This window comes from Mustela nivalis (genome assembly GCF_964662115.1).
Source record: "Mustela nivalis genome assembly, chromosome: 1".
Taxonomy (NCBI): domain Eukaryota; kingdom Metazoa; phylum Chordata; class Mammalia; order Carnivora; family Mustelidae; genus Mustela; species Mustela nivalis.
In genome coordinates this window covers 165,444,923-165,465,463 of record NC_139020.1, presented here as the reverse complement: position 1 = coordinate 165,465,463, position 20,541 = coordinate 165,444,923, and the positions used below count along the sequence as shown (strand labels likewise).

The 20,541-nt window shown below is 49.2% G+C and overlaps 1 protein-coding gene across 11 annotated transcripts in view; it reads right to left on the bottom strand.

Moving 5' to 3' along the window:
* ATP2B2 (ATPase plasma membrane Ca2+ transporting 2) overlaps positions 1 to 20,541 on the bottom strand; it is a 365,301-nt gene that overhangs the window by 27,443 nt on the left and 317,317 nt on the right. For all 11 annotated transcript variants that reach the window (XM_082682462.1, XM_082682460.1, XM_082682467.1 and 8 more), the window contains 4 exons: positions 18,132 to 18,346; positions 14,579 to 14,821; positions 4,872 to 5,113; positions 3,515 to 3,749 (listed from right to left, as the gene is read on the bottom strand). In XM_082682462.1, the coding sequence (XP_082538588.1) occupies positions 3,515 to 3,749; positions 4,872 to 5,113; positions 14,579 to 14,821; positions 18,132 to 18,346 (935 nt within the window). The remainder of the gene's footprint in view (positions 1 to 3,514; positions 3,750 to 4,871; positions 5,114 to 14,578; positions 14,822 to 18,131; positions 18,347 to 20,541) is intronic.

The window sequence follows — 20,541 nt, the reverse complement described above, 5'->3', positions numbered from 1 at the left end:
CAAGCCTGTTTTGATCTGTTCTGTCTTCTCAAGGGAGGAAGGCAACGTCATTTATTCATCCTCGACAGATGGGGAAATTGAGGGGGTAGTGTGTGTTCCAGCAGTTGCTGCAAATGTTTGTAGGACCCCAGAAGTGGCCCAGGCTGACCTTTGTGCTCTGGCCAGCCTCAGGGTTGCCTGGGAGAGCCTGCCCCGAACCGCAGGCACAGACACTGCCCTAATGTCATCCCAAAAGCTAGGGACGGTGGCTGCCTGTGATGCGGGAGTCAGAGACCCTGGGGAGGGGAGCATGGGAGGTTACTTCACCTTGTCTGTTGAACCGTTGGAATTTGGCTCCATGTGTATAAATCCAAATAAATCAAAATAAAACCCAAATAAATCAAAAGCCACCCCCCCCCCCAACTAGGAAATGGTGAATCTTGACAGCTCAGAGCTTTTATACTTTCGAGTTGCGTCCCTAGCAACCGTGCTGGTGTCTCTCACTTGGGAATGTCCAACTCTTTCATTGTTCGGATGGGGAAACTGAGACCCAGGGAGGAGATGCGCCTGAAGCCTTCTGTGAGGGGGTGGCCGGGGCGGGATTAGAACCCATGTCTCTTGACCCTGCTGTGTCAGCCTAGTAAGTATGCTCCCCAACACAACTTATGACATCGAAATCTACATCCTGGGAGAGAGCCCAGGGCAGAGAGGAGGTCACCACAAAGGATGCACTTACTTGACGGAAGCAAAGAAAGGTGTCAGGGTAAGATTTCCCCGTCAGCCAGCTCAGAATGTTGGAGCTTGGCAGGGATCTGAAGAGCATCTGGGTCAACCTCCCATTTTACAGATGAGAAGACCAAGGCACAGAGAGGAGGATGTGGCTTGTGAGTGGCACAGCTGGGCTTGTGTCCAGGCCCCCTTTCTCCAAGGCAGGGCTCTCCAGAATGAAAGTGCTCCCAGCCCTGCTGGGAGTCTGTGCCTGAAGCCTGCTTCTCTGGATGATCATGCTATTAGTGGAATATTCCAGGACCCAGCTCAGCCCTTCTCAGGCCCTGCCCTCCCTGTCCTTACCCTCCAGACTTAGAACCCCTTGCCCTTTCATTTCTGTGGCACCTAGGAGCAAGGCCTGGGGCAGGAATGCAGAAAACCTGTTCTACTCTGGGTTAGCTCAGCCACTTACAGCGAGACTTCCGGAAACTCACTGTCCCTGCTTACCCTCAGTGTTCTCACCTGCACCCTGGGGCCGGGGGAGGCATTTGGTTTAGGTCAGCAGCAGCTCAACCCCTTTAGTGCATTGTCAAATTAGTTTAGGAGGTGGTGACTAGCATTAAAAAAGAGAGAAATAGAAGAGAATAGAAAATACAAGGGCATCATGTTAGTTTGTGACATTCTTATTTTGGTTAAGTGTATGTGCTTACTGAGTCATGATATAAAATATGTTTCTTATTAGTACAGGTCATGACCAAAAAAAGGTATGTGTCTGATGCTGCTTTCCACCCCACTTTGAGGATGGTTCTGAGGCACAGTGATGGGCAAGGAGCTCTGGGGATGAGAAGGACAGGGGAGCTGCAGGCTGGCCCCGTCTGCTACGTGGAGACTAGTCCCTGGTGCCTGTAAGGGGATGGCCTGTCATGGGGAGCCTGAACCCACTGGTGGCAGGTCATGAGTGGGCATCCTGTGGGGAGGTTGCTAAATGGCCTGTCTGTCCACGGAAAGACACAGTCTGCAGGAAAACACATGTGGTTCCAGGGCCAAGCACCTGGGCAACAAATCACCTTTGATGCTTTAGGCTCTGGGTGGGAGTGAAGAGGTCTGTGGAGGTCTATGGAGGGTGTGAGCATGTGAGATGAGTACCAGGCATAGTATTGGAAGACTGGTATTCAAGTCCCATTCATTCTCATTCATCATTCCACACTTAATTGTGTGGAATGAATGAATCCATAAGCCGGGCTCTGTGTTAGGGGCTGTTACCTGTCACTGGGTCCAGAGTTCTGAACTACTGGGGAGGGGCACAGAGGAAGGGAACCCCATTTAAGGGCCATGTACCTCATGCCAGATACTGACTGTTTGTGGTATGTGCATGATCTGATACCTCATAGTATCCTGGGAAGTGTATGTGTGGAGAATACTATTATTATCTCCAGTCTACAGATGAGGAAACAGAGCCTCAGAGAGGTTATGTAACTGGCCCAAGGTCACACAGCCAGTAATGCTGAGACTCGGGATCCCAGGTCTGTTTGAGACCTGAGCTCACATTTCGACGACACCTCTTGTTGCTACAAAAACGTTTAAGTCCACATCTGTGACATTCTAGTTTCATTTGGTCTTTGGAACAGAGACTCTTACAGCATCAGGACTAGGAATTTGGAAAACACTTATCTACCCCTTTTCATGGAAAGAAGTGGAAGTGGAGGCTCCATAAGGGGCAGGGAACACTGAGAGGCCCCTAGAGAATGGTATCAGGACAAGTGGGGACAGCAAAATTGCCTCCAGTGGACGAAGGTGGCCCTGAGAGGCCCCATCACCGAATTCCACAGCCGAGACCAAGGTGGGCCCAGTCCCCACTGGCCTGGGAATCAGCCCTGGACCCAGAAGCTGTGTTAGTCCTCCAATGATGTGGAGGCCAGCCTGCCCTTGGCTCTACCCTCTGGGGATCCCCAGGGTGAGGACTCACTCTGCCTGCCCACAGCAACGTTTTGGAGATTCGAGGCTGCCCTCTCTTCTTCCCACAACCTTTCCAGCCTGGGCAGTCTGACTGAGCACCCATGTCCATCCTCGCCCAACTCTATGAACCCCAGCACTGAATTCCGTCTTCCCGCCCGGGGCAGATGCAGCTAAAAGAGACTGAACACCTGTGTGATCTGAGCACTCCTTTAGGTGCACTTTCTATATCTTCTTCCTGGGTCCTTCTTGGGGCGGGGGGGCGGGTTGCTATCATCCCTCTTCTCTTCCGCCTGGGAGTCTGACCTTTGGATAACTTCATGGCCCTGTGCCCCTGGAGATCTGAGAATGGGAGACTGTGGGCTGTGTCACTGTGCAAGCCCGCTAGGCTACATTGATTGGGAAACTGGATCCGAATGGACAGAACTCTACCTGCTGGTGTGACATCACACTGGGGGTTTTCTTGAACACCAGTGACTTAGTTTCTGGGTATCTCCTTTATGGGGACCCTGGAACCTAGGCCTATGGTTGTGCTATAGGAGATCCTGGCTCCTGTGGGGCAAGAGGCTTCTAAGGCAGGGCCGCCCGCATGCTTGTCCCTTGGGATCAAGGGGAGGTTTCTGGTTGGGCGATGGCTCTCGGGCTGCTCCCGTGGCAAAGCAGCGCCTGCCTGCTGGCTGCCTGATGTCCTGAGCAGACGGATGCCAAGGGTGACCTACGCTGGTCTCAGGAGTCTGCGTATTTAGGAGTAGGTAAAGAGAAAGTCTTGTGGATGCTACAGGGAAACTGAGGCTCAGGGAGGTGAGGCAACTTATACTAGCTTACCAGCAGGCTGAACTCCCAGCCCCTCCAAGCCCGCTGGTAGGGGGCTTACCTCGGGCCGCACGGGGTCCTCGATGCCCACCACGCAGATGCAGGTTAGGTCATTGAGGATGTCGTTCTCATTGTCCCAGTCGGGCTCGGGGCTGCTGGGGAAGTCTCGGTAGGCCACACAGATGGTGCGCAGCCCATCGCAGGCCATGGGCTCAATCACTTTCTTCACCATCTCGTCCCGGTCGCGGGGCCGGAAGACCCGGGGCTCCCCTGCCCCGTTGAGAATTTTGCAGCATCTGAGGGCAGATGAGGGGGGAGCTGGGTAAGGTTCAGCCAAGGGCCCAAGGGTCCTCCATCTGACCAGCTCGCGCTCCCCTCCCCATCCCCAGTGATGCCCAGCTGGCTGTGGTTGGTCATCCAGCATCCATCCACTTCATCTTCCATAATGCTTCAGGGCTGGTCCAGGCCCCTGGGCCCCATGCAGGGATGAAATCAGGACCAGCCAAAAAGAAATCAGGCCGCCTTCTTGCCATATCTGCCCCAGTTTGTCCATTCAGCAAGAGCACATCTACTTTGATCTGTCTTATATTCATGAGTTTTCATCTGAAAAAATAGTTCCACAGCTAAAATGGTTTTCAGAGGGCATGAAGCCTAGGCTAGTCGATCTGGACCTTGTTCACACATTAGAATGGCTTAGGTGGAACACCGAATAAATAAAGACCCATGTATGAGCCCTACCCCAAAGGTTCCAATTTATTTTTATTATTTTGGGGGAGAGGGGCTGAGGGAGAGAGAGAATCTTTAACAGGTTCCACACCCAGTACAGAGCCCAACGCAGGGCTTGATCTCACAACCCTGAGATCATGACCTGAGTGGAAATCAAGAGTTGGACACTTAAGTGACTGAGCCACCCAGGCCCCCTGTATCAGTGGTTTTTTAAAAGTTCCCTGGGATGATTCCAATGTGTGTCCAGGATTGAGAACCACTGGGCTAGACCAATCCCATCAAGGTTTGAGTGGGGAAACTGAGGTCCAGGGACCAGGAGTGACTAGCTTAGCTCCCCAGGCTTCTCTCTGGCACCTGGAGCTGGAGTTGACTGGCTAACAATGAACATCACTATCGTTAACCATCTCTGTGCTGAGGGAATGAAGGAGATTTAACAGTGACAGCAGGTGGAACTTCCTGGTGATCCTGTGATGTAGGGATGAGAAGGGGAGGGCTCTCTGTAGAGTTTCAAGAGGAATAGTGGAGGAAGGAAGCTCCTGGAGATGGTCCTGCTGTGGGACATTGGGAAGGGCACCTCTGGGTGCCAGATGGCCCTCCAGCCCAGCCCGAAGGACAGCCTGCACAGCACGACCTGGTGATCCCCGGCTCCCTGTCCCGTCCCCCCTTGCCCAGCCCTGCCATGTGGAACTTACTTCTTGAGCACGATCTCGGAAGCGCCCTTGCTGTACATGCGGAAGCTCTCGTCGGGCAGCTTGATGACCGTGCTCATGGACTTGCGCACGGAGTTGAAGGTGTACACCTTGTACAGCTTCTCCTCTGGCATCTGGATGCGCACAGGCTCGTAGTCCTGCTTCAGGTCCAGCACGAAGCCCAGCAGACCACACTCTGTTTTGTTGCCCACCTGCCGAGGCAGGGCTCCTTCCTTCTCTGGGGGCTGCGGGGAGAGAGGCCAGGGAGGCTCACATGGGGTTGCCTCTCAGACCCCGGGGCCAGCCAGCCCCCTTTCCCGCTACCCGCACCCTCAGCCTTCTCCATCCCAGACCCAGTCCTGGGTCTGAATGAAAGCAGTTAAGCAAGATCAGCTTTTTAAAAATTATGAACTCTTTCAACACCTACAAGGTAGATAGAAAATAAGAAAAGAAACACTTGTGTACTCTCCATTCAGCTTTGTAGGACCTGAACAGTATGCCCTATTTCCTTCAGATTTTTCTTTCTGGAGAAGGGAAACATGACAGATAAAAGTGAGTCCCCCTGTGTATCCCTCCTTGTCTGCAGAATCCATCCCTTGTCCCAGAAAGAATCTCTGTCTTAAAAGGGGCATGAATTATTATCCTATGTGTTTGTTTTTTAATTTTTAAAGATTTATTTGTTATTTTTTTACTTCAGAGAAAGAGAGCAGTGGTGAGGGGCAGAGGGAGAGGGAGAGAATGAATCTTAAGCAGGTTCCACGCCCAGTGATCAGCCGATTGTGGGGCTCGATCCCACCACCTGAGGGCATGACCTGAGCTGAAACGAGTACTGGACGCTCAACCAACTGAGCCACCCAGCATCCCCTCTTTACTTACTTTGAAGTTTTTCTACGTTTTTATAATTAACCTTCTGGTGATTTCCAGAATTTTATGTCTTTTCCACAACAGTTTTTGTCCCCTCTCTACTAACGAAAGAAAATGACAACATGGAGTACTTAAATAAAAATGCCTAATTACTTATTAGCCCAAGAGAGCTGAGCAATTATGCCTTCAAAATACCTGGCATTTTATTACCCTCTGTGAAATATTTTAATTTTCCTCTAAAAGGATTTCAAACAATCTATGGTTGCAAGGGGCAGAGCTGCTTCCTACGTTAATTCAATCTGTTTCCATGAACTTGAGCTCCGAGATCGCCTACGTGTGTACTATGAAGCAGGGCCCCACCTCTTTTGTCTTTTGATTTTTTTTTTTCCTAGATCTTGACAAACCAGAGGTTTTTCTATTGCTGTAGACTTTCCGTGAGCCTTTTTATCTCTAGGGCTCTGATTCTGTAAGGGAGTTAAGGTGTTGGTATTGTTTCCATTTTCATGGCCAGGAAGCAGGCCCGGCAGGGAAGTGACTTGCTCATGGTCACAGACCTACAAAGGGGCAGACCTGGGGCTGTCCCCAGGCCCCTGGCTCCTGGCACAGAGCTTCATTCAACACATTTCCCTGTTGTATGGAGCCCTTTGGGAATGCTGGATGCTGCCACTAGGCACAATTTCGAGAGGAAAATTCATGTTCGTGTTTGGGGTCCTGGGGGATAAATAGAGCCAAGAGGAAGGAATGATGACTAGAAGAACTACAAGTTATAAATAACATCTGCAAAAATGAGATGAAAAAAAGTGCAGCTAGGGATGCCTGGGTGGCTCAGTCGGTTAAGCCTCCAACTCTTGATCTCAGCTCAGATCTTGCTCTCAGGGTCATGAGTTCAAACCCCACATTGGGCTCAATGCTGGTGGGAAGTCTAGTTAAAAAAAAAAAAAAAGAAAAAGAAAAAAAAAAAGAAGCATAACTAGCCTGTACCACCTCACATTCATTTGGATGGCTACTAGAAAAAGCCAAAGCAGAAAACAAGCGTTGGTGAGCGTGCGAAGAAATCGCAGCTCTGTGTGCTGTTGGTGGGAAGGTGACAAGGTGCAGCTGCTGTGGAAAACAGGATGGTAGTTCCTCAAAAGATTAAACATGGAATTCCCATATAATCCAGCATTCCACTTCTGGTTATGTGTGTAAATGATGAGGGAGCAGGAGGCTGGCTGAGGACAAAGCAAAAGCTGGCGCCTTGCACCCCCCCCCCTTTCATCCGCTCCCCTCCATATGTGTAGCATTCCTCAGGCACCCCTGACTGCCATAAAATGATAAATAGTTAACTTGCTGAGATCACAATCCTGCAAGACAGGAGTCTCCCTTGGTTTGCAAATGTCCTTGAGATTTACAACAAAGAAGTTACCTTATCAATAGCCCAATTTCCAAAGACACAGAACTCAGTTCCTCAAGCCTAATGTCACCCTCCCCTCCATAAAAACCGAAGGAGGTGGAAGTAGAAGGAAAAGTAAATAAAGTTAAATTTCTTCTAAACCTAAATCTCATTAACAAGGATGCTTGATAGCAGGAATGTAACATTCCACCAGACTTCCAATTGTCTTTACTTGATAGTAACCAAGCCTTCAATATCCTGATAGTATTCTTTGCCCCAATAGCCCTTCTGAACACCCCTTTGTCCTCACCTACCCAACTCCTGTGTATATAACCAGCCACTCCTCACAACCCGGGGCAGCAGCTCTTCCTGCCCACGGGTCCTGTCCCCGTGCTTTAATAAACCACCATTTTGCACCAATGACGTCTTAAGAATTCTTTCTTTAGTCGTCGGCTCCGAACCTCCTCACCCCACCGAACCTGACTTAGGTTCTGGGACTTCATTATATATATATATATATATATACACCCTGAAAGAATTGGCAGCAGGAACTTCAAAAGACATTTGTATACCCATATTCATGACGTCATTACTCACAAAAGCCAAGAGGTGGGGGCAATCCATGTGTCCATAAACAAATGAATGGATAAATAAAGAATGGTCCAGACATACAAGGGAGTATTAACCAGCCTTAAAACGGAAGGAAATTCTAACACATGTGACCACATGGATAAACCCTGAGGACATTACAAGTGAAATAAGCCAGTCACAGAAGGACAGACACTGTAGAATTCTACCTGTACTATGTGCCTAGAAGAGTCAGACTCACAGAAACAGAAAGTACGATGGTGGAGACCAGGGGCTGGTTGTTGATGGGGGTGGGATGGGGAGTTAGTTTTTGATGGGACAGAGTTTCTGTTTGGAATGATGAAAAGTTCTGGGATGGATGGTGGGGATGGTCGCACAACTGGAATGTACTTAATGCCACTTAAAAACAGTTTAGATGGTTCATTTGATGTTACAGGTGTTTTACTGCTTAGAAACCTCCAGAAAGTCCCTCCAAACAACCCAGCATAGTAAACTGTAGCACATGCCATATGATGATGCTTCTAGGAGCAGATAGAAAACAACTCTCTGCTGAGTGGCCCTCTCTGGTGACCTAGCCCGCTCCTCCTCACCCCTCAACAGGCACTGCCCCCACCCCCCGTGCCTGGATGAATCACCAACCAGCTTAACCGCAGCAGCAGCAGCAGCGGCCACTGTTTGAATGTCGATCGGCCCTGTCCTTTATCGGGCTTGTCACATGCGTGGTCGGGGTGTGGCCCCTCAGCGCCTGGGGAGGCCAGTGAGAGTGCTCCCACTTCACAGCTGTGTGCGGGGAGGCCCAGAGAGATGAACTCACATCGCTAGTCAGTGACCCAGCTAGGGTTGGACCTCAGTGTTCTCGGCTCTGAGCCCACAGCACATGCTCTCCTCAGAGTCCTTCCTGTCTCCACTAGCCCTAGAGATCTCTGGTTAACTAGTGAACTGGTTGATGATTGATTTAGAGTCCAAGAAGATTGGGGGAAATGTGTCTGTCTCCCACTCTGGAGTAACCAGTGAATATTTGTGGAAATAATACACGAGTAATTCTGTGCTTGTCCCTGTCGGGGGCTGCCCGTGGAAGGCCAGATGGGGTGGAACTTTGGCTTCCAGAATTCTCCTCCGCAGGAGCTTCTCAGTGCTAGGCCTCCCAAGGTACATGAGGCAGCAGAGCCCTGGGTTCTTTCCCAGAGGCTGGGAAGGCAGATCAGTGTGAGTGACCAGGACAGTGGGACTGGCTGGGACACCCTGGGGAGACCTACTCCCAGAAAGCAGACTCCTTGGGGACCTTCCCAGGCTCAGCAGTGCAGCTCTGTGTGTGTGTGGTGTGTGCAGATGTATGTGTAATTGTATGTGTAGTGTGTGTGTAACTGTATGTGTGTGATATGTGTGAGTGTGGCTGTGTATGTGTACAGCTATAAACACATGTGGTGTGTATGTGCATAGTGTGTCCAGTTGTATGCGTATGGTGTGTATATATATGCAGTTGTGTGTGTGTGTTTATATATGGTGTGTGTATGTAACTTTATATGTGTGTGGTATGCGTAATTATATGTGTGGTATGTGTGCAGTTGTATGTGTGTGGTGTGCGTATATATGCAGTTGTGTGTGTGGTGTGTGTGTTTGTGTATGGTGTGTGACTGCAGTTGTATGATGTGTGTATGTAATTTTATGCATGTTGTGTGTACACATATGTGTGTGTGTGCATGGTGTGTGTGGTGGTGTGTGGCATGTACGTGGTGTGTGTGTGGTATGTTCAGTGCATGTGTGTGGTGTGCATGGTGTGGTAGGTGTATATGCATGGTGTGTGTGGTGTGTGTAATTAATTGGATGAATGGTGTGTGTGCAGGTGTGTGTGTATATGCATGACATGTGTGATGGTGTGTGTGTGTGTGGTGTGTGCAGTGTGTGTGTGCCTGCACACATGCAGGGTGACAGGGTGTGATGTAGGGATTAACAGCTCTGTTAAAAATCCAAATTCCCCATTTGGGTCTATTTGCTTTAAACTCTTCTCCCAGAGACGGTGTTTGCAAAAACAACACAAACCAAAAAAACTGAAACAATTTTTGAGTTCAACACACAGGCCCCTGCCGTTTTACCTACCAGAACCATAGCCCACCCCACCTTCCCATCTCAGCGCCCCGTAAAGTCACCTTTGAGTTTTTCGCATCTTTTGGCTGCCCTGGCTTGGCCAGAGCCCGCTCTCAGAGTGTGGTTTGCCTTGGGGACTCTGAGGCTCATTGGGATATTCAATGGAGCCCTGGTTTGGAGCCGGGAGATCTGGCTTCAAGGTTGGTCTCTGCTTCCTGGAGTCCTTCTCTAAGTGCCCAAGTTCTAAGATATGGGAATACAATTAAGCAGCTCCTTCCTGCCTTTGAGGAGTACTGGGGCTCCCTGGGGTAAGGCAGCACCACGGCCACCTCAGCTTAGAAATGGGGTGCCCTGAGGGCCTGGAGCTTCTAATTAAGTGAAGTGTGGCTGATTTATTCAGGAAGACCATCCTGCCAGGAAACCCCTTTTTGCTCCTTCCTCCTGAACCACTCCAGAGGCTCTAGGGAGACTTGTTTTTCTCTCGACAGTGTATGTGTTCAGAAATATGCCATGAACTTCCAACAATTCTGCTCCACAAGTCCCCATCCTTGGCTTCATAATTCAGATGTTAACTGCAGTGTCAACCTACCTCGAAAGAGGTCTCATAAAACATGAACTTAAGGTCTGCTTGGGTGGGTTCAGCACGCAGAACATACACAGTTGGGAAAGGAGAACGCTTTCCCGAGAAAGCACTAGGCCTCATAAGTGAGGAAGGAGGTCCTTCCACCTTAAAGCGCAGCTGTGGTTCTGAGAAGCAGCAGGGCGACGGGAAGGAGAGAGCAGAAGTCCTGATGTTCAAAGGGTCAGAGACAACAGAGCAAATCTGAGGGTGTGCCAGGATTTCTGAGGCAGGGGAGCAATTTCTGACTCAAGGATGATTCACATAACTTCTCAGAGGGCAAGTTTAGTTCCTAATGATTTGAAATAAGACAGGGAAGAAAGCTTTGTCATCCTCAGAAAGTAGGGAGCATGGGGTTCCTGGGCCACTTTACCAGGCCTCCTGGCCAGCAGCCTCAGCCTCACACCACTCTCCACACCTGCCTGGGCTGCTTTTCCTGAGGGCCATGAGCAGAATCCTTTTAAGGGCTTATCAGATGCCACCTTGTCCCCCATGCCTCCCAGTCCTGGCTCTCATTATTCCAGCCCCAGAGAAGTGCTCAGGCCACAGATCACCTGAATGAGCCAGGCATCGTCAGGTCTCCAGGCCTTGGCAGCAATGTGCCCCTGCCTGGAATGCCCTTGCCTGCTTGGTAAACTCCTCTGGAATTCTCTGGGTCCAAATCAGCCTCTTGGTGGTCAGGCGCAATCCTGGGCAGCTTTCTTGATATTTCTACACTCAGTGTTTTTAGCTGCAAGATGGGAATTGTCCTATTTACCCTGATTCCCTGGAAGGGAGGTGGAGGGTCAGGCAAGACAGGGACTGGCAAAAGAAACAACAGAGGATATGGCTTCGGAACAATAATAGAAGTTATAAGAGAAATAACTAATGTGGCCTGAGTGCTTGCTACCTGTCAGGCGCTGTGCGGGGACATACATATTTTCTCATCCGACCTTCACAGTGGCTCTGAAGCTATCTCCAGGCAAAGGTGCAGCCACATGAGTTGGGTAGGAAAGGCTGGTGAGCTGCATGGGCTCATGCACGGACAGATCTGGGTTGGACAGATCTGGGTTCTAATCCTGGCTCAGCCTCTTATCTGCTCTGGAACTCCAAGCATGGTTTTTCACTTCTTCCAGCTTCGGGGTCTGATCTATGAATTAGACATGTGATGTCATCTACTTCATGGGATCATTGTACAAGGGCTACATGGGGGTAAGTTCTTAGCATCGAGCCTGGCTAAGTGAATGTTAGCAACTAGGATTAATTATATATTCACTTTACAGATTTTCAGATTGGGAAGCATAAGCTCAAAGGAGATAAGTAACTTGCTTGGGGTCACACAGGTGGTAAGTGCTGGAGACGAAGTTTGAACCTTGTTTTGCTGGACTTCAGAGCCAAAACTTACCGCTTCTTGGACTAGGTGTCAGGACATCTGCATTCCAGCTTCAGTTGCCCACGGGGAAATTTGGAGCAAGTCCCTTCCTAATTCTGGGTCTCAGAGTAAAGTGAGGGGGCTGGACCAGAGGGTCACTAAGACCTGTGAGTCCATGGAGATGATGCCCATACAAACTACACTAGAAATACTCAAGTAGGTTGTTTTTCTGTTTTTGCTTTTTAAGAATGAAAGGTGCTAGCTAATTGGGAGGTCTCTAGATTAGTGTAGACTAGAGGGCTGGAGGCAGCTGCAGAAGAAGCTCAGTATGCTGGAGGAAGTGGCAGAGCAGTGGTGTTGGCCATGGGACAGAGAGGGGGCCAACTACTACCTCTTGCTGCCACAAAAACAGGAAAGTAGAACATAGGGATAGTCCTGTCCTGAGGATCTTATTAATTCATATTCACCCATCCACTGCCCTCCTACTCATCCACTCATCCATTCAACCATCCACCCATCCATCCATCTACCCATCCATCGCCCATCCATCCGTCTGTCTCCCTACCTAATCCTCATCTCATTGATTATATATCTATACATTTATTCACTGATCAATTCACTTACCTCACCCACCCAACCTGTACTTCCCAGGAACTATGCCTGGGGGAACAGAGATGACTCAAATGTTTTTCTCCCTCTCAATGAGCCCACGTTGTCTATGTCAGAGAATAAGAAGACATGGGAGAGTCAGTGCTCTCACAGAGGAGGAATCAGGTGGAACATCTGGAAATGAGATTCTAGCTTTGCCGCCAGTGCCATGCGACACCCCTAATTGAGATGTCTCCTCAGTTCTCCTGGCAGACCCCAGAACAGCTTTTTTTTTTTTTTTTTTAATGTGATTACATAACCTACATCTCAATCCAAGCCCACCTGGCAGGGCTGTGCCCCTGCAGCCACCCCATCCTCCGAAGCCTGCTCTGGGAATTGCCCTGCTCCCTTCTCTGCCACATCTGCAGGACAAGATCATTAACAGCAACTTGGTTATTTTAGGAAGGCCTGGGGAACAGAATAAAACACTGCTGAGTTCCCTTGATTCCCAAATTGGGGCGGGGGTGGGGTGGGAAGAAGACAAACGTCATCATTTCTGGCATCGCCCCAGGGGCTCTTGGTCACCCCTCTCTATGCGTCCTCCCGACCTACTTTCTCCTCTTCTCTGGGGGCTTCCCTCAGCCTGCAGCTCCGGGGTGATGTGGGTGGCTGTTCAGCCCTGGACAGTGCAGACCTTGCAGTCCCAGTGTCTGGAGGCAGAAGCTGCCTCCTCCTCTTTCTCCCACCAGCCCTCAGCTCCTCGCTGCTGAGTCACATTCTCCTCCCCATTTGGATGAACTCCTGGTGGCTCCCACAACCCAGCCTGACCATGATGCTTCAAGCTGGCTCTGGGACAGAAGGCAGAGGTTGGGGCTAGGGCACGTTTGGGAGGCAAGGCAAAAAGCCCAGCCGCTCACCTAGATGCTCCCACTACAGATGTCCTGTATCTGGCTGCCGACTGACCTCTGGATGGACAATTCCGTGTTTCTCTTCATCCAAATATTGGTTAACTACAAAAAGGCCATCTGTGCTTCTAAACCAAATGGGGATCACAGCATGATGAGTCTACACAGCTTAGCTGAGAGAGGAATATGAGAATTCTTATCGGAATTTGTGATACTGCTACTATTACTAACAACAAAATGTCATTGGTGGCCAAATTAGTTCCCTCTCTAAATCCATGCCCTTTGCAGTGTGATCTTATAGTTCCTTCCATTAAGAGATGGCATCTATTTTTCCATTCCCTGAATCTGCACTGGCCTCTTGGCTTGCCTTGGCCAACATCATGCACCAAGATGACACTGTGAACCAGCCCAGACCAGCCTTCTGGAAGAGCTGGGACCACACGGAGCCAAGATGAACCATCCCAGCTGAGGCCATCCCAGCCCAGCCTACCGTGCTGCTGAGATCAGCAGAGCTGTCCACCTGAGCCACCACAGATGCAGATGTGAGAGGGAGTCCCATGGACAGTGGAAGAGCCCACCCACAGAATTGTGCACTAAATACAGTTTGGTTTTGGAGCCACAAAGTTTTGGAGTCCAGTAGTCCCTGCTTATTTTTGGGGGATATGTTCCAAGACCCCCAGGGGACGCCCAAATCTGTGGATCATACCGAACCCTATATATACTATGTTTTGTCCAAGACATGTATCTTTGTGATAAAATTTTAATTTATAAATTAGGCACAGTAAGAGATTAACAACTGATTAAGAACTGATACTAAAATAGAACAATTATTACAATATACTGTAGTAAAAGTTACGTGAATGTGGTCGCTCTCTAGGTATCTTACTATATTGTACTCACCCTTCTCGTGCTGCTGTGAGATGATAAAGTGCCTATGTGCTGAGCTGAAGTGGAGAAGGGTACAGCCTGTGCTGTAAATCACGAGGCCACTCTTGACCTTCGGACAATATATCAGAAGGAGGGTCAGCTGTTATGGGCTGAGGCTGACCACCCATAACTGAAAGGGGAACTACTGTAGTTATGTGGCAAAAGCCAACTAATAGTAAGTGTTTTGTTTTTGCAAGGAGGACAATGACAGGATCTAAAAAACGCAATTAACATTTTTGGGGGCTCATATAAATATCATTGCTAAATCAAAAAGAAATAAGTTGCTTGCTATATGACCACCCAAAATACATCAGCAGTATTCAAAAATAGGAATCACATCATTCAATCTGCCTGGTGTCTCTGCATCACCCCGCGGACCTTGGTTCCTCCAGTGGAGGCTACACCACTCACCAGAATCTTGGTGGTGTAGGCGCTGTTGATGGCAATGGCATTGACGAGCAGCTCCAAGGTCTTGGCATTGATGGAACTGGGGTCAGGGATCTCCTTGTAGTGGACATCGCCAACGTAGGCCTGCACAACTGTCATGCGATTGGTGGTCAGCGTGCCCGTCTTGTCGGAGCAGATGGCGGTGGCATTGCCCATGGTCTCACAGGCATCCAGGTGGCGTACCAGATTGTTGTCTTTCATCATTTTCTGGGGGCAGGGGCAGGTGAGAGGGCGACAGTGAGGAGAGGGAGCTGGGGGGGGGCAGGGAGTGGGGTTGGAGACACTGGGAAAGCATGCAGTAAGAGGTGCAGAGCTGCTGCCATGTGCCCCGTGTTTCCCACATGTGCAAAGATGTGGAATTGGAGATCTGTATATGTGCAGCCTTTTAATTGAACCACTTAAAAGATCTGATTAATTGACCTTTTTTTTTTTTTTTTTTAAGAATCTGTATTCCTTATGGAAAAGATAGGGAAAAGGATGATAAATTAATGTTGGGTCTTTTACAATGACCTCAAATATTTTTCTCTTATACCCTAACAGAAGTAGCCATCCTTTATTTGGTTAATGGTTTTTTGTTTTTGTTTTTGTTTTTTCAAATCTTTTGCTGGTGCCTGGTTTTCATTGTCATTTTTGGTCCCACCAAAAATAAATAAATTTAGGATACATGTATGTGTTTGTAGACATAGGACAGTATCTGGAAAAATTTCAAAATGTTAGGGTTATTATTTCTGCATGGTAGAATGACAGGAGATTTTTACTGCCTTCTTTTAAAAAAATCTATAGATTCTAAAAAAAAAATCTACAGATTTTTTTTCTGCATCACATATATATTATACCTCGTATAACAAAAGTCACAAATTTCTTTTCAATATACAAACACAAAAAAGAAAACAAATCCATCTTTATGCCATCACCCAGAAAGGATACATCTTATGTATAGACATCTTCTTAAATTTATAGCAAAAATGATATCCCACCATACATAGTACTATGTACTATGTACATAGTACCCCTCTCATGGCTTAATGAAAATCACCATCTTTCTGCCACTTTCTGGTATTTCTGAATTTTCTGGTATTCACGTACTCTCTGTCTTCCCAGCTTCACTCCTAGCTTCTTTGAGGTTCTCAAGCAAACTCATGCAAATGAAGTAATTCTCAAGCAAGCGTCATGCTTAAGATAGACCCTGCAGACCCAGTTACCCTATCTGGCAAGGGGGGGCAAGAGAAGCTGCTAGAGGCTGAATCAGACAAAGTTCTCGTCTGTTCCTAGTAATCTGGTTTCCTTTGTTCTTGCTCCCCATCCTAACTCTTCATAAAAAGGGTAAAAAAAGAGCGCCATTAGAATAGTTTTAATAGCAGTTCATGTTACGAAGAAATGAGTATTGGTAGAATTATATGCTATTGCAATCTTATTATAACCTGTGATAATAGTGACACCTCATGCAGGAGCAGTAGCAATAGAAATTTGCAACACGCTTTATGGCTGGCGAAGTTCTTCCTGGTTCATTTTCTAGTCTGATGGTACAGGAGGCCTGTGAAACCTTTGGGGATGGCGATCCTCCACGTTGGCCAATGGAAAAGCCACAGCCAAGTGATTTGACCAGAATCACACACCTAATATGGGTTAATGCTCAGACTAGAGCCTAGCTCTATTTAACTTCACAGGCTGGGTCATTCCATCGGGCCCCTGCCCATCTGGGGCAGGGTTCATCTGTTGGGCTTAAGAATAAATACATAGGTGGCTGCTCTGTCCTGGAAGTGTGGCTGGTCTGACATGAAACGTGCTGTACGTGTAAAAATATGTGTTGGTTTTTGAAGACTTATTAGGAAAAAAGGCAATGAAAGACATCTCACTAGCTATTTGTATGCTATTATATGTTGGATTGCTAACATAATATGTTTGGACATAAAGGTGAACTAAATTATATTACTAAAGGTGAAGTAAATTATATTATTAAAATTAATGTCACCTCTTTCTTTTTACTCTTTCCTTTGAACATGGCCGCAAGGGAATTTAAAATCACACATACAGCTCACGTTGCTCCTCTGAGTCATCTCTGTTCTTTCGATGGCGGCTCCCAGGGTGGGTATGCCAGGCTCAGAGAGGGGAGAGTTTGCCTCTCCTGGGTTGGGGCTGTACTCAGTTTATCAAGTGACTATAAAAGTAACATGACCTAAGACAGCTGAAGGTACCAGATGCCAGAGATGTGAATGGCAGAAGGTGCAGAGACCTAAAAAGGTCGGTATATGGTCACCCCAAACTACCTCTGTGTGACTTTCAAGACACCCTGAGCTCAGCTGGGTGGCCGTGGGGGTCCCCTCTCATGGCTTAATGAAAATCACCATCTTTGGGCTCCAAACTCCCAAGCAGCATCGTGTTGTGACCTGTTTGGTCTTTGGTCTGTGAGATGGAGTTTCTTCAAGAACCCTAAAACAAGGAGGCGATAAGGGCCATATCCTTTACCCAGAGCTGCCACTTTCTGGCATCTGCCTGGAGATCTCTTTTCTGTATGAAATTACATCGGCAAGCCCAGTCCAAATTCCAAGTTGGAAACTGACGCCCGCCGTGCCCTCCAGCAGCTCTGCCAATGTCTCAGAGCCAATGCCTTGTTTATAAACATGCCCAGGGCTCCATCCTTGTAGGGACGTCCTGGCCTTGGGGCACTGGGGACCAGGAGTGCAGAGCTCTGCCCTCCAAGGTGGGAAAACCATGCGGCCAACAGCAGAGAATGAGGCCCCAAGCTTGAGGCACCCACCGAGATGCTCAGCCCAGGGTTTGGACTCCATGGTCGGCCTTGGCCTGGGAGCAGGGGGCGGCAGGGCTCTGCCATCTGGGGAGCACTAGAAACACCCACCCCACCCCCAGACCCAAGTATCCACAGTCAGCTTTCATGGACTTACCACCCTTCATGAAACTGCTTTTAAAACCTCTTCCCTTTTCAGCCCATCCCTCGAGTGGTAGGGGTTTCCTTAAATCAGATTTCTTTTGGCTTTAGGTTTATCTCTTCCCAACTTCAGGGAGCAACCTCTGAGATGAGTTGCAGAAATATTACAGCTTCCATGGGACTTTGACCTCAGACTTCTCCTTACATTTGGTGGGACGGGGTTGGGTTTGGGCCTGCATTGTAAGGTCTGCTTTTTATGGTGGTTTTTTTTTTCTTTTTTAAAGTGGAGTTGATGATCAATGTTCAAAAATCAGTCCAGAATTCTGGCTTCTCTAGGAAAAATGTGAAGAGTGGGCAATGCAAGGGGGCTGCATCTGCAAGGCAACACTTGGCTGGGGTGAATGATGGCTATCCCTGGAGCCAGGGTGTGGCCCTCTGAGCTGCTATAGGCCTCCCTGAGGACACGTGAGTTCTGGGTTCCCACATATGTCTCGTCTCCCAACTTCCAGGGTGCCCCCTTCCTTCTTCTTAGCTCTACTCACGGCCCAGCGCCTGCCCCACAGGCCACCCCCAGAGCCCTGGCTGGGGGCAGCTGATCCGAGCTGTGCCGGTCGGTCCTCTCCTTCTCACCTTCACCGAGTAGGCCAGTGAGATGGTGACGGCCAGAGGGAGCCCCTCTGGCACGGCGACCACCAGCACTGTCACACCGATGATGAAGAACTTGACAAAGTACTGCACGTAGACGGGTGTGCACTCGGGTAGCCACGGCTTCTTATTGACCACGAAGGTGTCCACGGTGAAGTAGAGCACCAGGATGATGACTGTGATGGCCGACATCACCAAACCTGTAACACGGGTTGGGGGACAGATCTGCTCAGGGGTTCTTCTGAGGGTGGGGGCCCTGGGAAGTGAGATGGGGACCAAACACTTGGCTAGGCGGACCCTAACCCATATCTCATAGCTTTATGGCCTGGGGCATGTCCTTGAGCCTTACAGAGCCTCAGTCTCCTCTTCTGTGCAATGGGGATGCATGTTTATTTCACGCGGTTTTGCAAAGATCAAAAGTGATGGATGCATGTAAAGCCCCTTGCACAGTGCCTGACACCTTGTGGGTGCTCAGGAAATGTGTGCTGAGACCATGGGAATCAGTTCGAACTCCCTGCATAGTTCTCACACACGTTCATGTGTGGTTAGTACCATTTATCAACTCACCCGCCCAGGTACCTAGTGGCTCCTAATTCAGGAACAAGGGACACAGCCCTAGAGAGGACAGAGTCCCTCCCCTTGAGAAGCTGAGACTTCAGAGGGGGAAGCAGACAAGAAGGAAAAAACTCATGAACAAGATCGTCCACGTAGGGATAATGGTGTGTAGAACTGCAGGACGACGTGACAGAGAACCACACGGGCTGCCGGTAAGAAAATGACCCACGTGTCCATCGGCAGACCAAGGGATCAAGAAAACATAGCACAGACATACAGCAGAGTATGACTCAGCCTTAAAAAAGAAGGAAGTCCTGCCACTTGCAACCCCATGGATGGGCCTGGAGGACATAATGCTAGATGAGAGAAGGCAGACACAGAAGGGCTTACATGAGGAATAGAAATAGTCAAACTCATAGAAGCAGAGAGTGGAAGGTTGGTTGCCAGGGGCTGTGGGGAGCGGGGGAGAGAAGGTTGTTTTTCAGTGGATATAGGGTTTCAGTTATGCAAGATAAAGAAGTTCTAGAGCTCTGCTTGACACCATGGGGCCAACAGTGAACAATATGGTATTGTGAACTTCAAAACTGGGTAAGAGGCTAGATTTCCTCTTCAGTGTTCTGGCCCCAAACAACGGAAAACAGAAAAACCCAGGAAAGAACACAGGAGTTTTGGGAGTTGGGGAATATGTTTCATACCTTGCTTGTGGTGATGGCATCATGGGTGTACGCCCATGTCCAAATTCATCAAGATGTACATTACATGTGTGTAATTTTTTGCATATTGAATGTACTTCAATCAAGCTTCAAAATAGAAAACAGAACAATACGGGCTGGTGGGGAGGGACTGTTTTAGCAAGGGTGTTCAGGGAAGACTTCCTGGAGGAGGTGATACCTGAGTAGATGGGGAATGATGAGAAGGATCAGCCAGAGGGTGACATGTAGAAAGTGTTTTGGATGGAGGAAAGAGCAGGGAGCCCTCTTTCAGCTGAGGACACTGAAGTCAGTGAGGGAAGGGACCTGTCCAAGGCCACAGGCCCGAGAACACTACAGAGTTAGGAGATGTGAATGGCTATCTGCTCCGATCCCCTGAGATCCCCTGGCCCGTTCGGGGAGCTGTAGGCATTGTGCAGGTGCTGCAGAGACTGTGCACAGCTGCGGACTCTGCCAGAGGAAGTCCACACTTCAGAGAGCACTGTCTCCTGTCAGGACGTATCTGGGATGGCACCCCACCCCAATCTGATGGCCAGTATTCAACGGCTCAGGTGGAGGGTCCAAAAGCCCAGACCCCTTGCTGCAAGACCAGACAGACCCTGCAGAGGTAGACAGAGACGGGGATTTCTCCAGGAAGTATCTGGCTTTTTCTATGGCCCTACTGAGTCTTTTACCCTTTACAGGTCTCACCGGAGAGCACCCTTGCCCCTAAAAATCCTGCACCCATCCACCTCAGACTCTGCTTCAGGGAATTCAGCCCAAGAGGGAAGCAGAGGTGGGATGTGAACCTAGAAGTGTTGGACCCCGAACTCCATTCTTGGCAAGGCTGAGGGGGGAGAGGGGGGTGAGCAAGGGCTTTGAAGGCTGTGGGTGGTTCTCATCGCTCCTTCCACACACACCACCCCCACCCCCCCGCCCCGGCCAGTGGCGGTACTGTGGCTCTGCAGAGTCTGCTGTATGCCAAGGCTGGAGGAAATCCCTGGGCCCATCGCTCCCCCGCCCCCATCTCCAGCTGTGGGACTTCAGAGCGGGCTCTATCCCCATCTGACAGTCGCAGGGGCGGGAAGCCAAGCTCCCAGCAGCCGGGAGCTATCACCAGGCCCCTAGTTTAAATATAGACAGCCAAGCCT